Raw genomic sequence first — 17,875 nt, forward strand, 5'->3', positions numbered from 1 at the left:
ATAAGATCATAATTAATTAGAGAGAGTAAAATATATATACTAATATAATTTTTCAACGGTAACTAAATCTTACATTAAACTGTCAACGCATCATCCAATCATCCAAATATATAACATGTGGTATACTTAAATATCATAATTAAGTAGAGTAAATGTAAAATATAAAAAAACAGAGTATTTTCAATGTCAAATAAATCCTACGTTAAACGTTGTTTGGCAAAGTAATCAGCACATCATCAAAATTTATATGATATAGTATATACTTAAATAAGATCATAACTAAATAGAGTAAGTTAAAATATACACCAGGGTGTTTTCCAAAAGTAACTAAAATATTACATTAAGTTAAACTATACAAAAGTTTTTTCCAATGATAACTAAAATCTTACAACACATTGTTGAGCAAAAGAATCAACCCATCATTGGAAACTATATGGTATGTAGGCATTTTCAAAACTCACGCAGAGCGGGGCCTAAAAAAAGCCCGGCCAGAAAACCTCGGCCTAAGCCCAACAATTCCATATAAAACAAAGCCTAGATCTAGCTCGATCCTCGGGCTTTCTTAGGTTTTTCATAAATTTCGAACTTTCAGGTCTAGGTCCTGCCCGTTTCATGGTCGGGGCTAGGCTAGTCTTGGATTTTTTTTCGAGCCAGACTGGGATTTAATAGGCCTAATGGTATGCTATACCTTAAACATCATAATTGACCAGAATTAAGTAAAATACACAATAAAAAATTTCCATGTTTTCTAAATGTTACATTTAAGCCCATATTCGGCGGAAAGATTGGCTCATCGTACAACTCTATATAGAGTGGTATAATTAGTAGGAATTAAGTATCCCTAGAAAATAAAGTAACAATAAGTAGGCAAGGAGATAAGGCCGGAATACCCGGACGTTTCGATTCGGATCCTGTACGGTGCTGCCCCTACAGCAGTGACTGTGATAGACAGACAGATAAGTCCTATAATGACAGTGACAGACAGATAAGTTTAGCCCCACATATAAACCACTGCCACCACACACTTTGTACCGTAGAGAATCCCCCACCGTGAACACAGGGCTTGCTACGATCTTTAACAATTCCATCTTTCGTATACACTAAGAAATACCTCCGTCGCTTTGCTCAACCACAGCTCACTGACAAACAGATTTGTGGAATATAGCACACAGAAATTCCTTCATCCTACAAGATCATCACTTCTTTTTTTTTTCTTTTTGCAAATGGCACTTTGCTACTACCTTCCAAGGATAAAAGGGAAAACGGCTTGCAGGACAAATTTGGAATCAGGGGCATTTCGGGAATTTCGGGCTTCTTCTCTCTCCTCCAGCTGCGTCGCCATCACCATCGCCATCCTCCTCCTCGCCATATATACGTCTACGCACGCTGCTCCGCCGCAGACAGCACAGAGCTCTGCGCCGCTGCTGCTCTGCCATCTGCGTTCCCGGTCCGCGGTGACCACCGGGGTCCAGGGAACGAGCAAAGGCGGTAGCTTTCCTTGCGCGGCGCGGGCGCGGCGCCATTGCCGGGGAAGCGCGCGGCCGGCCGGCCATGCTGCCGCGGTTCAACGGCACGATGTGGATGCAGGACGACGGCGAGCAAGAGCAGGCGCCGCCGCAGGGGATGGAGCTGATGCCGGCGCCGGGGCAGGAGGGTGGGGGGCACCACAACCACCACCACGACCAGCACCTCCTGGCTCTGGCCGCCGCCGCCTCCGCCGCCAGGGGAGGGGTTGGGTTCCGCGCGCCGCCCGCGCCGCCGCTGCTCGATGAGGACTGGTACTTCGACGCGTCGGGCGCCGGCGGTGACGCCGTGCAGGGGTCGATGCTGCTGGGTTTGTCGTCTGTCTCGGGTGGGCTGGCGTCTGGGTCGGGCGGACATGGGCAGCAGTTCTCGCTGCTCAACATGGGCGCCGCGGCCCCGCCGTTCGACGTCTCCGGGTTCGACCTCGGCGGCGGCGGGGGCGGCGGTGACATGGTGCCGTTTCTTGGCGCCGGGAACGCGTCGAACACCGCTCTGCTCCCGGTCGGGAACGCCGGGTTCCTCGGCTCGTTCGGTGGCTTCGGCACCGCGCCGTCCCAAATGCCGGAGTTCGGTGGGCTCGCCGGGTTTGACATGTTCGACGCGGGCGCCGTGACCGGAGGCAGCTCCTCGTCGACAGCGCCGCCGTCCGCCTCGGCGCCCGTGAACACCGCGCCGTTCTCCGGGCGCGGCAAGGCGGCGGTGCTGCGGCCTCTGGAGATCATCCCGCCCGTGGGCGCGCAGCCGACGCTGTTCCAGAAGCGCGCTCTCCGCCGCAACGCCAGCGAGGAGGACGACGACAAGAAGCGGAAGGCCGCGGCGGCCGCCCTGTCCGCCGACGGCGACATGGTGCTCGACGACGCCGACGACGACGGCCTGAGCATCGACGCGTCCGGCCTCAACTACGACTCGGAGGACGCCAGGGGCGGCGAGGACAGCTGCAAGAAGGACGGGAAGGAGTCCAACGCGAACAGCACGGTGACCGGCGACGGCAAGGGGAAGAAGAAGGGGATGCCGGCCAAGAACCTCATGGCGGAGCGCCGTCGCCGGAAGAAACTCAACGACCGGCTCTACATGCTACGGTCCGTGGTGCCCAAGATCAGCAAGGTGAGAATTCTTCTCCTACCCTCGCAGCAATGCAGCACTGGTTCTTGATTATGCTTGGGTTGTGAAGGTCTAAGTAATTTTGATGCAGCTGTTTAGGCTAATTTTGTGCCTTAAAACGCTTAATTTTGGTGGAATTTTGTATGTTTTGTTTGCCAAGAAGGGTGGAAAGGGGAAAATTCTATGTGATAAGGTTTATTTCTTGTTTGAGTTCCTGAATTTACATGGTTTGATGAACTATTTTTGGTTGGTCGACGACGTGCATTTCAGTTGCAATTGTTCATGCCAAATTATGATACACAGACGAGCTTTTGAAAAGATTCTGTTTCATGTGCAGAATTTCTAAAGCTTTTAGATTGTCTTCAGGAAGTAGATAAAACGTATTTAATCTGTAGTCGTTGCTGGTTACAAGAAGTAAATGTGACTTCTGTTCATAAGCTGTCCAACATGTCTAGATGGGAATTTTTACTGTCTATCACACCGTCACTACCTGTCTGTGTTGCCTCCTGTTCAGTTTCCAGTCAATCAAGTAGACAGATTGCAGAAAAACAATAAATAGCCATGCCCTACATAACTGCGTTTTAGTTAAGTTTTAGCAGTCAGAGAATCTTCCAGCAATTCGTTTTATAAAAAAAATAGTTGTTTTCTTTTCTATACCTGTTTTTGTGTTGAGCAAGTGAAGAGAATGAGTTATACTGCACTGCATCATCTCTTATAGGTTTCTGAATACTGAATGTGTTTCCTTTTTCGTCTTACGGCTTGCTAATACTAATCTCAATTATATCAAAGCAATTCTCAGTTATAGTTGTGATTGGGCAATAATAAGATGATTATATGTGTTTGCAATTGGTAGATGGACAGGGCTTCAATTCTCGGAGATGCAATTGAGTACCTGAAGGAGCTGCTGCAGAAGATCAACGATCTTCAGAATGAGCTCGAGTCGTCGCCCGCGACATCCTCGCTGCCTCCAACACCCACAAGCTTCCATCCCCTGACGCCGACGCTGCCCACATTGCCATCCCGCATCAAGGAGGAGATTTGCCCAGGTGCATTGCCAAGCCCCACTGGACAGCAACCAAGGGTCAGTACCTCCTATCTCTGAATTTCACCAGATGAGATGATCATCTTCTTTCAGATGAGATAGCCTGCATATATATCAAAAGAATTGCTTTTGTCATTGATATAGTCATGCAGTTCATAAGCAGTAGACAGGCAAATGTGCAATGTGATGAGTTCATGCTCCAGTTTTCCAGCTGTTGTCAAACTTGCTTAAGCGTTTGATACACTTTCTGACATTTTTCTTGCTCTTGCAAAAGGTTGAGGTTAGGCTGAGGGAAGGCCGGGCCGTCAACATCCACATGTTCTGTGCTCGGAGGCCCGGTCTACTGCTTTCTGCCATGAGGGCGGTTGAAGGCCTTGGTCTTGATGTCCAGCAAGCTGTAATCAGTTGCTTCAATGGATTTACCTTAGATATCTTTAAGGCTGAGGTAGTGCACAAATCTGTATAGCCCATTTTCAGAACTGGCATTTCAGTATATTATCCTGAATGATAGTGGAGGTGATACTGAAACTCATTGAACTGACAATTGCTCACTTGATTCCTTCTCCTCAGCAGCAATGCAAGGATGGCCCTGGGCTGCTGCCTGAAGAAATCAAGGCCGTTCTGTTGCAGTCTGCTGGGTTTCATACCATGATCTAGCACAGGAGAGAGTTCAATCAACTCCAAAAGGATAGGAGATCTCAATCAACTCCATGATACAGTGTAGCTCAGGAATTGACAAGTACCGGTGTTTCCGGGGGGTCGTGTGGCGTTTTGGACTGGAGAAAGTTCCTCTTTTTAATAGTTTTTAGACCTGCTCAGGGCTTGCTGAACCAGTTTATCTTCCAGTCTTTAGTGTCCAAAAAAAAATAATGTCAGTAGTCTCTCGGTGGTTAACATTGTGTTGAAAGCTGAAACCTTTGTGCCTGTTTTTTTTTACTGTCTCGTGTGAATTTCTATCGAATTAACAGGTGGACAGGATGAACCAAGAACGGCTTGAATCCTTTGTCTGATCCATCCTTTTCCTTGCACGATGGCTGCCATATGTTTTCTGTGGCTTATGCTGTTTGTTGGGTTTGTAAAAGCCTAAAGCTGGTACTGCTGCTGTACAATGTTGAGTAACAGATTGTGAGGGATTCAGGACAGTTATTTGGAAGCAGGCAACAGTGGTCCTTGGTACAGGACCAAGAGCGTCTTCACTGCATCCTGCCATTAGCAGCGCTGGATTTGGCTGCTTTCGAATAAAAGTTGGGTGTGGATGAAAGAAACTGACAGGATTTGCCATGGTAAAACATCTGTTACTGTTTCATTTCAAAAACAATCACTTGTTAGTACTTCCTGTCCAAAGTGCGCCAGAAATGCAGTAACAAGAACAGTGGTAAGGTGAGCTGAGTTGCTGCATCCTACCATTGGTTTCTGAAGAACAGCTGGACCGATCCCTGGATTCAGTGCATTTTCGCCTTCGTCCTTAAACAAAACAAAGTGGAAAAAAAGTATGTTCAGTGCATCAAATTCTGTTTCATCACAATTCATTGCCTCCAGAAATTTCTGAACCTGAAGATGTGGTTTCTGAACCTGAATCGAAATCTTCAGAGAAGGTACCACTGTACTGGCCATGAAATGAACAACTCTTGTCAGGAATGAAAATTCAGAGAAACCAATCCATTCTTGATTTCTTGAACCGATCCGAATCCGAGTCCAGAGCCCTGCCGGCCTGTCTTATCGGCAAGGCATTACTCTGCTCTGCAAACTCTGCAAGAACAGCGCCGCCGCCGCCGCCGCTCGCCGGAACCCCCCAATCATGAGCCTGCGACGGCGCAGCGGGGCAGTGGGGGAGGGGAGGATCCGGCTCATTCGGAGATGCCGTCCGTCCTCGCCGCATTGAACGCGGTTCACTCCATTCCTGTGCCTCACACCAATTCAGCCTCCCCCCTCCCCCACCCACGCGTGCTTCGCTCGCCGGAAGGGAATGGAAGGAGAGAGAGGGAGGGAGGGAGGGAGTGATCGGCGGCGGGCGGGCGCACGCGTGCGGGCGGTGTCAGTTCGTGTGACCGTTGTCAGGGCGCAGTCACTCCGGCGCATGTGCAGCTGGATCTACCTGTCCCCCCACCACGCCCGCGTCCGTCGGCGGCGAAGGCGAACGCGACGGCGACGGCGACAACCGCGCCGCGGTAAAAAGACAACCTCCAAAAGGGAAGGCGGCGGTGATTAACGACATACAAAATATTTGCAAAACATAATCTCGAAGTATAATTTTTATACACGTATTCTTACTAATTTAATACTCCCTCTATTTTATAACGTAAAATGTTTAACATTTTTGTTTGTAATATTTGACCACTTATTTATTTTGCTTGTGACTTACTTTATTATCAAAAGAACTTTAAGCACGACTTGTCCTTTTTTTATATTTGTACTAAATTTTTTATAAGACGAATGATCAAATGTTACAACCAAAAAATTCAAACATCTAACGTTATTAAATGGAGGCAGTAGTAAAGATGGTAAAATAAACTATGGTAAAAAAGTCTAAAATCAGCTCTAAGTTTAGTTTAAAAAATTAAATTTTGGTTTTAAGCTAAAGCGAAAAGACGGGTGTGTACATGTTTACTCTAAATTTAAGCTAAAAATTTAAATTCTGCTTTTAAACTGAAGCGAAAAGGCGGGGTGCATATGTTTGGTTTGCTGGGCCGTGCTCTATACTGTGTTTGCACGCGCTTGTTTTGCCACGAATTTGAGCCAAATGTGCTATTGTGTTAATTAATTTGAGTGATGTTTTGAGTTGGGCAGAAATTTTGCCTCCTGGCAGTACGGGTGCAGGTGGACACTTGGCGGCAGGCCAGCAAGTGTAGCGTACAAGCAAAGATGAAAATGGTTCGGTCAGGGAAATGCTTGAACCATTTTCGCTGCCATTTTCATTTTTTTTTTCTTAGGAATAGAATCGGAAGAGTAGAGCCAGAAACGAGATATACCAGTTCAACAGGAATGTCAAAAACAGAATTATTAAAACAATCTTGAAACAGCGTATCACAGGGACGAGCAAATGATAGTATTTCATCTATTCCATATTATAAGACTTTTTAATTTTTCCTAGATTTATATGTGTGCTGATAAATCTATATACATATACATTGATAAATAGATAAATATAGAGAAAACGATAAGTCTTATAATAAAAAACGGAGTGAGGAAGTATTATAAACTAACGCTAAGTGAGTGATTGTTTGGCTTATTAAAAAAAGACAAATGACATATTTGAAAATAAAACTGTGAATAAAAAATTATCTAGAAATCAAAGCTGTAAAATAAACTATGATGAAAAAAATTTAAAAAATTACTCTAAATTTAAAATTAAAAATTTTAATTTTAATTTGTAAACATAAGCAGAAGCGAAAAGATTGAGCCGATAGATATATATTATTGAATATTCAAAGTAGCACCTAACTAATCCGAATACTAAGTAATGATATTATTGCATCAATCACGACAGTATATAAGTATTATGGTTCATTTTATTAATATTTTAATGTACGGTAAGTATTAAAAACTAAGGGACTCATCTTATCATTTGTCACTATGTTTATAAGCTAAAATTTAAAACTTAAATTTGAAGTTGATTTTAGGGGTTTTCATCGTAGTTTATTTTTGGTCTTTGCTTTTAGATAGTTGAAAACACGTATATAAACAATTTTATTCATAAATTAGTTTTTATTTGTAAAATGGAGGCCTAATTTCTTCGGAAATGTCACATGAAAACGTATACCCGTAAAGCGGTCGGGAAAAAAGCCTATATCATTTCTGTTTCATTTCAAGATAATACGGAATAGGAATAAAACGATTTGTACAAAACGAAAACGAAAACATTAGCCCGTTGGAAATTCCCGTATGGTTTTTATTTCTAGTTAAAAGGTTTGTATCATTTGAAGTATCAAAGCCCATCGTTTCGTTTTTTCTTGGAAAAGTTAAACATTATATTTATAAACAAAAAATAATTTATAAATAAAACTTTTGTATACGTTTTCTGATCGATCTAAAAGAAAAGGTTAGAAAATAAGCTATGATGAAAAATTCAAAATAAACTCTAAATTTAATGTTGAAAATTTAAATTTTAGATTATAAGAAAAAAAAAGACGAGACCCTATAACGTATATGTTTAGACGGTATGGAATCTGTTACGAGAAGTTTATACGCACGCATTACCTGCTAATGGTAGAAAATCTCAATTTTTTTCAAACCCATATCTGCATATATATGCTCCTTCGGAATACATGAAATAGTTCAATTCCCATGAAATTCATCCATTTCAAGTGAGGCCTAAGACTTTCTGTAACAGGTTAACATTTTAGGTGAACTTACTATGTGCGTGAGTGTTGAGACTGAGTACATCAATTTCTGGGTTCTGGCTAGATGATGGCTTATATTGTTTCGCTTTTACAACTGCCTCAGTTAATTAGTTTTTAAGTTGATTTCATGATTTTTTTTCTATCATAATTTGTTTTTACAATATTTGCTTTTGAATCAAAAATTATATCTATAAGTTATTTTTTTATATATTTGCAAATAAGCGAGCCACTTTGCTTTTTGATAAAAAGCGAAACAATGGAATCAATGGGAGAATGAGTTGTGGACTTGTGGTGGTCTCTTCAGCTTCTAACTGCAAGTGAAGCCAAGCCTAATGCAGATGTGCCCACTGTCCCCACCCCCACTGTCCTGTACCCTCAACGGCTGTTAACCTCCACCAACAGAGCTCACTCACTCACAGTCACAGAGATCCAAGTCTATCCAAACTCTTCTCTGAGTCATCTGCCAATTGACACCATGATCGACCACGAGTCCACGAGAAAAGAGTAATTTTACAGTATTTGAAAAGGTAGCCGAATGTATTTTTTTTCTATATAAATTTTGGTACATCATTGTACCTTTAGGTATCAAAATATACACTAAAATTTTGATATTTCTTAGTACCTATTAAAGACCGTAAAATTGGTGACAAGGGAAAGGCAGGCTCAGCTTCGCTCACTCCAATTCACTGCAGCACCAACAAAATTCATTGCCAACAAGGCTTCCTGACCTTACTGCCTCTCTCACGCCGTAGGTTTTTTTTTAAATTTAGATCCTATACTAAGACATACTCCCTCCGTCCCAAAATAAATCAATTTTTTATTTTTCATTTTTCATTTTTTTACCTATAACTTTTTACTCTTCGTCTTATTCAATTTTTTTTTGCGATTGATATTTTTGTTTTTATTAGATGATAAATCATGAATAGTACTTTATGTGTGACTAATTTTTTTCTAATTTTCTAAAAACTTTTCAAATAAGACGGATTGTCAAACGTTGGACACGAAAACCGAAAAATTGATTTTTTTTGGGACAGAGGTTGTAGATACTTTTAACATTATTTACAATATCAATTATCTCAGCAATCACTTGTCATTCAAAATTACTCAATCAACCGTGATGACACGGGGAGAGAGAGAGGGGGGGGTTAAGCCAAGCCGGCGACCCTCGGCAGGGTGGACGTTTACGTACGTGCACATTCCGCCGGTCACGCGTCGTCGTCGTCTTGTTGCTGCGTTTCGTGCACATCCATCCAGGTTGCTTGGTCGTCCAGGACACACACTAACAAAAAAAAAAAAGAAAAAACTCCCTCCACGACGACCAAACAAAACGAAACACCACGGGCGATGCCCTACGGCTTCTGTTCCCCCAGTGCACTGAAACGGCAGGCACGGCGTGAAGACCGGCCAACATGCGTTGACATTTTACAGTAGCTAGTGACACGGACCAAAAACAGCTCAATGACTCGGGGTGTTGTAGCTTGAGGATAAAGTGGAGAGCAGGAAATGATCGCATGAAATGAACTATCTCATCGGTAAATCATGAATTAAGCAGTAAAATATATTGTTATTTTTGTTAAAACAAGTATATTATTTAGTCATTTAGAAAGTATGCTCACGTAAAACGAGATGATTTTTCATCCTATCCTACACAAAGAAAACAGACCCTAAGAGTTTTTTCGTTTCTTAACAGATCTTTTATATGTAATTTTGTGATAACTATTAAAGAGCAACAGCTGATAATTCATATGCAGTTAACATTTCACTTTATCAAAATTAGATAACAAACTTTTATATGAATTTCTTTTTACAAAATACGTTGTTTATGATCTGAGCTTAGGAAACATGCTGATGATGGTGATGCCAACCATTGACGAGCAGCAGCATGTCATCGTGTGGGTGACACCACGGGGGGGTCAATGGAGGTAGGCGCCTAATCCGCGCACCAACCGCGAGAGAAAAGCGCAGCCCATCCTGAACTCAGGGCGCAATGCAATGCCTTTCAAACAAAACAGAAGTAGCTGCCTCTCACCAAACCAACTCACAAAATTCAACGAGTGCTCTCTGCTCTCTCTCTCTCTCTCAAAAAGGGACCCATCATTTATTTGCCAGAACGAGTGAACAGCCACCATATCATCAGGGCTCCCTCCCTGACCACAGAATCTCCATCATGCCTCTCAGGATCACAATCTCATGATGCAGCAACCGATTCATTCACCGTGCTGCTAACAACTGACAACATCGACCAGACACACAACCTTAGGTTGCACGAAAGCATTGATTCAGTGTGGCACTGCTAGTCAAGTTAGCAACTATGCTGTCTGGCTGGACTGGAGCCAAAGTGAAAGCAGATACTCAGATCATACTCCCTCCGTTTCACAATGTTAAGACTTCTAGATTCATATGGATACTAATGAATTTAGACATATATATAAATTATATACATTCACTAATTGATGGATTTAAGCAAAGCCAGAATAGAAACTCTTGCAATATGAAATAGAGGTAGTACATGTTAAGGGGACTAGAATAATCTACCAGGCTATAATTTAACAAGATGGGAAACACATGAAGAATGTCAGTTAAGGTAGATAATATATTAGACTCAAATTAAACAGGGGCTAGCTATTTACAAGGAAGAGGCTTGGTGCTGAGGACGGGAGGGCTGAGCTTACTTTTTCTACGCATACAACATTATATGGTAGGGACTGGCGGCTGACAACTTACCTCACCAAAACAGAAAACCAAAACTGGAGCAAATAAGAGAGTGCAACTTGACCACCAAGGACAAGCACCATCTACAAATAGGGTACTTTGGGCTTATCCAGTACAGTGAAGGGGAAAAAAAGAGGCATTAACTCCACTACGAAATGCATTTTTCTTATAACGATGCATCACGTTCTTGTCTCTCTTGTTACTTCAAAAGACCTGCCAAAGGCAAGATGGTAGGCCAAAGATGAGTACTGGAGGCATTAGCTTTTCTAGTTTATAGTGAACAAAAGAGAAATGCCACTAATGAAGCAACTCAGATTACCAGATGGAAGGTGGCATTAGCAGTTATCAGAATTAAGAGACGAGGTCGACAAGCATCCTCGCATTTCTCGGCCGACCGAGCTCCTTTCCATAGAATTAGCATGGCTATCTTCTGATCGTGAGTTCAGGGTTCCTGGATTCATCCGCTGGACTTCTTCTCTTGTGTAGATGAAGATCTTATGAACCATGTCGCAGAATTCACTGTTCAAGAATGATAGACGCATTCAGTATTTGTAATGTTATCAAATCAGATCAGCAAATGGGGAAAGCATGAGTTAACTCACATCCAGGGGTCATCTCCAACTAGCATCATGTCACCTTCATTGTCAGTGTAGACAACCATCCAATCCTTGTTAGGACCCTTCAGTTCACCGTTGAAGTCAAACATGTCATCCAGCTCAGCGATCAACTCCTCATAGCCATTGAACTTTGTGAGGTCCACAGACCTGCCAAGTGCAATGCCTTGCTTGTGGACCTGGAAATGTATAGATTCATCAATAATCATGTTGGAAAACAGGGAAAACCTATATAACACAATTAGCACTGAGCAGTTGAGACTGGTATAAGTAGAAATAAAGCCCTGACAGTGCTAAACATGCTGTTCCAAAGTAAAAACTCATATTCATATGTAAGAAACAATGATTTGATTGTGCATCCATAGAAGAGATTAGAGTAGCAGTTAGCTGTATTGACTCTGGTACAAGAATTACTGAGCAAGTTAACCAAAATTTGTGGAGATTTGCCTTTGAAATGTAAATATATCCAAAAGCACTTCAAAATTAATCTCATTGGGCATATCCAGAAGAGCAGGATATTTTGGAGCATAATTTTAAAAACTTCACAAGAAAGGAAGATGGTAGATTTAGTGGATTTGGAGATTACAAGGCAGAGATGAGTACAATAATAACAAGAAAATCATACCTTCTTACAACTTCTAGTTGATCCACCTTGTGATTTGCATGGCATGTTTCGTGAAGCTTGCTGACAAGAAAGAGGCTTCTCAGGAACAGAATCAGACTGAGGAGCATCAAGTGGCTTCATAGGCTTGGAAGGATCAGAATATTTCTCTACTTCGGTTACATCGGGTCGATGCCATTCAGTAGCACCTGGAGTTTGTGGCATCCCATCATATACAACACTCGATGGAGATTTCAAAGGTTCAGATTTCGCTGGGCTGTCAAGGTGAATTCCAAATAGCTTGCATGAAGCACCTTTTGCTTTCTGCACATCACCATGGGCAACAACCAGAGGTTTAGGCTTGATCAGGCGTGGCTGAGTGTCATCCATGTGGGAACTAGGCATCATGTGGCCAAACCAACCCCCTGAGTATTGTTCAATACCTCGTCCTGGAAGTGGAGCATAAACTCCACTCCCAAACTTTGTGTTTGCAGCCCTTTGAGACAGCCCACCAACTTCCTGAACCATTGAATAGCTCGGTTTGTTTAAACCTAGGCCAGTATTTGGAGGCATAAAGGACCATGAGCCTGGGAATATATTGTGATTGCCCTGTTGATCTTGATACTGAGCATTTACTGTGTGCCAAAAGTTAGAATGCCCTGCTTTAATCTGCTCAGATAAAGAACAGAAACCCTGTGGAGTTTGTACATCTTTAGGAGGCTGAAATCCAGAAAGCATTTCACTGTAACTTTCAGGCCTGTTCATCTGCATCCGACCATCTGAACCTGCCTTCCACTGCATAGGAATGTTATTTTTCTCACGGTCAAATCCAGATGGACGCAAGATTGACTTCTGGGCAGTGTCTAACTCGCTGTTATTGCCAAAACCAGCTTTTGGGGTTGCATTCTCTTGTGTCTGGAAGGCCCTATGCATACCATTTGGTTCAGGCTCGACTGCAACTTTAGGAGCAGCTAGGTTGAGGAAAAGGCATGAATTAGTAAAAACAACAGAATTATGCTACAGAAGTCACATTGATGACAAGGTCTAACCTTCTTTCACTGTAGCAGAAGAGTCAGTTGTGGAAGCAGTAACGTTCGGACGAAGCCTCTTGGTTCTTGGTACTGGAAGCGGGTTGATAGGAGGAGGGCTTACAGCAGGTTCTATTTGCCAGGGAGAAACTCTTTCGGGACGAGGAATGGAAGAAGCTTCATCCCATCTCACCTAAGAAACACAAAAATGTGTAAGAAAAAGGCTCAGAAAGAAAGACTTACTCAAATGGAAAGGAAAGAAAGAAATAAACCTTAAGGGATCGCCATTTTGACTCAGGCCAACCAGCTGGATCAGAATCCCCCATTCCAACAATAGTCCCAGTGAATCTAATGCATGAGCATTAAAGATTAATCAATTGTTTCTGATCCAGAAGAATCACGTGTTAAAGTGGAATACATGTCCATGCAATTGCTACCTTTGCTCTGGAGCCTCTTCACCTTCAAATCTCATCTTAAATCTCATCCCAATAGAGTAATTTCGTTTCAATGATTCCATATAGCGATCATAAGGGACCACAAACTCAGCTGGACTTGTCCTGATGAACAATTAGAAGATTTCAGCGATAGCTTGTAATTGCTACCACAATCGGACAAATTTTGGTACTTATATCACATAAAGAACTAAATAAGCTCAGCTCAGAATTCAGGTGACAAACAAACAGAATAAGAGTTCCGATGTGCATAAAATTCAGAAAGATTTCAAAGCAAACCTAGGCTTGTAGTAGACAGTGAACCTGGTCCCTGTGTTAACAGCATGCCATGCTGTGGCAAGAACACCAAGATGCATGCTGTGGCTTGATATCACTGAAGATGGGACATTAGTTTGCTGCCTCATTGCACGCCGGACTCCAACACGCAGTTCCCCATTCTCACCTCTGCACAAATCATATAAGAGGGGGGCATTAACTAAGCAGTACAGGGAAAAGCAGAGGTAGAAATGAACAGCACAGCGCAATCAGCGTGCCAAAACAAACCTAAGAAAGATAAAGGCATCCCCAGCAACTAGCCGCTTGGCACTAACAAACACACTCCAGCCACTCTGCAAAAGGTGTCTTCGTGGTTGACCTGATGTTGATAAAAAATGATATAGCTCAAGAAGAGTTCAAGCAAAAATTAACAGCTCAATTTTAAGTTCTAACATAGGTGTAATTGAAATTCAGAAATGACATCATAATTAACTACCACAACTCTTAGTAAATCACAAGGGTATATGGAAGCATAAACTACTTGTCCTAAGAACCACTGCAGCATCAACCAACAAAAATTGTAGTTATCCATACTTCATCAAATGGCCCATGCAAAGAACAAAAATGCACAAGAAATTGTGGGAAGCACAAGCTGGTCCCTCTAATAAAGCCGTCACGATAAGATGTGATATGCATCGTACCAAAAAAGTGCATTTAATACCAATACTATAAACCAAGGGGTTAGTCATACATGCAATGCTACTGTTCTTACACTGTACAATCAACCAAAGAGCAGTGTAAACTGTAAAGATGCCTCCTAGTCATGATGCCATGGAAACTTGTGTTCATAAGCAATGAGCACTGAGCATCACACACTCTTCAAGAAATAGTGAAATAACTACAAAGTTGAAGAGTGATCACCTCTGAATATGTGACGAAAGCGCCATTCCACACCATGCAGATCCTTGGCCACCAGCTCCTGTGTTGGAGGCTGACGGCTCATATCCTGATCAAGAAGCCAAAGCAAAGATCATCACAACAACTCAAGCATCATAGGAGACCTCCAGGTACACGATTGAAAATAACATCCAAGTCCAAGATCCAGTGGGACTAACCAGTGGTGGGAGGCACTCATCCGCGTGGCGTCGCAGCACCGAGAAGCCGCCATGTGTGCTGGTGTCTGAGGCAGTCAATGTCTTGCAGAATGAGTGCACGCGTGGCCTAACATGCGTAGCCGGTGGAGCAGTAGGTTCCTCCTCACTGGATCCATTCTCTTCTTGTTGCTACACAGCAAACCAAATTTTACAGATTTTTTTCCTCAAAACGCTTGGACATTTATCCCAGTATGAAGCAGTGGAAATGCACAAACTGACTGGAGACATTTCTTTACCTTCGATTCAGGAAGCAGAGTGAGCTGAGCATAAACCTCGTCGGTGTCCGGCTCGGCCTACAAACAGAGCTAAACTTGAAGCACGATTGCTACGAAGAAGAAAAGCTCTAAAAATTCACAACAAACACAAAGCAAGTACCTTCAGCTCAACGTTCATAACCTCACAAAGGATCTTCCATGGGAGATTGTACAGTTGCATCCGCTGCTCGCCTACCTGGTTGGTTGAGGCCTCCACCTGAAAATGAAAAGAGACAAGAACTCCAAAATCAGCTAAACACTCCAACCAACAAGAAATACATGGCAAGGGGGCCGAAAGAACACATTATCACAACCAATCTTGAAAATCCCCCAAAATATTATTTATATTAAGTACTAAAACGGATAATTCTAGCAGCCAAAAAAAACTGAAATTCCTCGCCAGGTTTAGCCTGAGAACCCCAAACCCCCCAGTAAGCAGAAGAATGGGGAGGAAGAAGAAGCACAAGTTACTACTACACGCCATCCAGCACGCAAAACTAAAAAATTCCGGGCAGAAACTGGAAAACCTGAGAATGTATATCAAAAAAATCGAATTTTAAAGAAACCTAAGAATTTTATGGGAGATTTGCAAACATGACACTCCAAACATGTGGTGCATAAAAAATCGAATTTTAAAGAAGCCTGAAATTTGATACCGTAAATAAAAAATCGAATTTTGAAGTGGCGAAAGAGCAAATCCAAGTGGATTCGGTGCCCAGAGACTGAACCCCAAACTGCAGCCCAAAAAAATGCTTAAAACCACCCAGAATTTCACGAGAGAGACTCACGGAAGCAACGAAAACGAGCAAGCTCAAGACATCTCAAACCTGAAGCCGCCACTCCGACGATCATCAGAAACACGAATAGAGAAAACCAAAAAAAAAAAACCTCTCAAATCAAAACGGCAAAGTACCCAAAAAAAAAGAAGAAACAATCGAGGCGAAACGATCGAAAGCGGAGTCGCGGGAGGCGAGAAGGGCTGGCCGGCGAACTGACCTGCTCGATGTGCCCCTGCGGGAAGTAGAACACCTTCTCCCCGACCCTCGGCACCGTCACCAGCGGCCCCGCGCACGCGCTCCACAGCTCCGTGAACAGCGCATCCTCCCCTCCTCCGCCTCCACCTCCTCCTCCTCCGCCGCCGCCGCCGCCTGCAAGCCCAAAGCCCAAGCCCACATCACAAGCCAGCCCACAAAAAACCCACCCCCACACAAACACACCCCACCAAAGCTCACCTCGCGCCGCCGCCGCAGCAGCAGCAGCAGCGTCCCCCTCGCCGCCACCCAGCCCCGCCGCAGCCTCCACCTCCGCCGCGGCCATCACCCCCGCCACCAGATCTTCACATCCGCCGCGCGCCCTCACCTCCCAGCCCCCCAATCGCCCCAATTCGCCGCCCGCCCCTCCAATTCCCGCTCCGATTCGCCGCCGACGCAGCAGCAGCAGCAAACAGCAAAGCAGCAGCTCCTCCCTCCTCCTCCTCCTCCTCCTCCTCCCCCTTTTTTTTTACCGGGTGATTTTAAGCAGCAGCGACGCGGCGTCAGTTTCGCGCAGCATCCGCGCGGCTTTAAGCCGGGGTGGTGGTGGTGGGGGTGGCGTGTTCTTGCCGGCGGTGAGGTTACCGCGGCCGCGGAGGAAGGTGCAATAATTTCTTTCACCGGGAGGTGGGCTGGGCCGTGCTGTTGGGTTGGGGCTTCGGGTATTGGGTTGCGGGCTCGGGTTTGGGCTTGGGCTTGGGCTGTCTCGCTCCTGCAGGCAAGGGGGTAGGTGCAATAAATATTCGTGTTGGGGTGGATCCGGGGGTGTCCCCTCGATGGCATTTTCGTGATTCTTTATTGGCATGCCACTACTACGGGCTGTACTAGTTGTACTCCCCCTTGTATTGTATGGACTATTTTTCTTTTCATGATTAGATTTGTTTAGGCCGATGGTTTATAAAGCTTATAAAAAAATGGAACGGAAAGTTTGGAGCAGATCGATAGCATAAACCGCTTTCAGTTCTCGGTTTAATTTTTTTTTATAAAATTTGACAAATTCATCGGTTCGCTTTTTTCGATTTATCATGGTTTGTTTTTGTGATTTTGCGAAGATACCACTCGCAAGCTGTTGTTGACCCAGGAAGGCCCTGTACTGTTATTCCCTAAAAAAAGGGATTCGAGAGGATTGAGAAAGAATAATTCCACACTATAATAGATGTGAAATAAATCTCTTTCTAATCCCTTTAAATCCTTTGTGATTAGGATTAACCGAACCATGCCTAACGGGACGATGGGGAAAGGGGTTCCTTCCATTTTCGGAAAATTTAACTATTTGTCACTTTTATCTGGTGAGAGGCAAATCTTTTGCCACTCTTCTTTCACTGTACCTGTGAGATGGATTAACTGGGTGTGGTAAAGAGTGGCAAAATATTAAAAGCCCTCCATTTTCGAGTAACAAATACCGAAAACTCGATGTAACACTTATTCAATTTAATTCTTTAGTCATCTATTAAAATGTACTAACTCTGTTTTATAATATAAGTATTTCTTATGTTTTTATATACTAACAATATATCAAGACATTCTATTTTAACCACTTCAGTTTTTAAATTTTAAAATGATTATATTTTCTTTATAAGTATTTGATTGGTTATGCAGACGTTGAAATGATTGAAATTATGGGAATCAACGTAAAAAATACTTATATTGTCATATGAAATTTAAATCCTACGTATATTTATACGTTAAAACAAAATGATTAATAAGTATTGCCACTATTCCAAAATATAAATATTTTTTCGCACCAAACCTGGATAGGAGGATGCC

General features: G+C 43.2%; 2 protein-coding genes across 3 annotated transcripts; one reads left to right on the forward strand and one right to left on the reverse strand.

Moving 5' to 3' along the window:
* The first annotated feature begins 1,412 nt into the window (after positions 1-1,412).
* Positions 1,413-4,667, forward strand: LOC102703168 (transcription factor ICE1). Of its 2 annotated transcripts, none has more exons than XM_015842188.2 (4): positions 1,413-2,628; positions 3,479-3,706; positions 3,942-4,112; positions 4,241-4,667. In XM_015842188.2, exons 1-4 carry the CDS (start codon positions 1,552-1,554, stop codon positions 4,322-4,324), a joined length of 1,560 nt encoding a protein of 519 aa, XP_015697674.2. In that variant the 5' UTR covers positions 1,413-1,551; the 3' UTR covers positions 4,325-4,667. The 2 variants fall into 2 exon arrangements, with proteins under 2 accessions (XP_015697674.2, XP_040384565.1); XM_040528631.1 differs by having other exon boundaries at positions 4,238-4,666.
* Positions 4,668-10,580: 5,913 nt separating this feature from the next.
* On the reverse strand, positions 10,581-16,604 carry LOC102703441 (auxin response factor 23). Its single transcript, XM_015842512.2, has 15 exons — positions 16,310-16,604; positions 16,074-16,225; positions 15,199-15,294; positions 15,060-15,116; positions 14,785-14,952; positions 14,591-14,675; positions 13,958-14,048; positions 13,694-13,858; positions 13,400-13,519; positions 13,235-13,310; positions 12,984-13,155; positions 11,959-12,905; positions 11,322-11,512; positions 11,039-11,238; positions 10,581-10,932 (listed from the first exon to the last, which is right to left on the reverse strand). The coding sequence occupies exons 1-14, from the start codon at positions 16,392-16,394 to the stop codon at positions 11,055-11,057; spliced, it is 2,589 nt and encodes an 862-aa protein (XP_015697998.1). The 5' UTR covers positions 16,395-16,604; the 3' UTR covers positions 10,581-10,932; positions 11,039-11,054.
* Positions 16,605-17,875: the final 1,271 nt, after the last annotated feature.

The sequence above is a fragment of the Oryza brachyantha genome, chromosome 11 (genome assembly GCF_000231095.2).
Source record: "Oryza brachyantha chromosome 11, ObraRS2, whole genome shotgun sequence".
Classification (NCBI taxonomy): domain Eukaryota; kingdom Viridiplantae; phylum Streptophyta; class Magnoliopsida; order Poales; family Poaceae; genus Oryza; species Oryza brachyantha.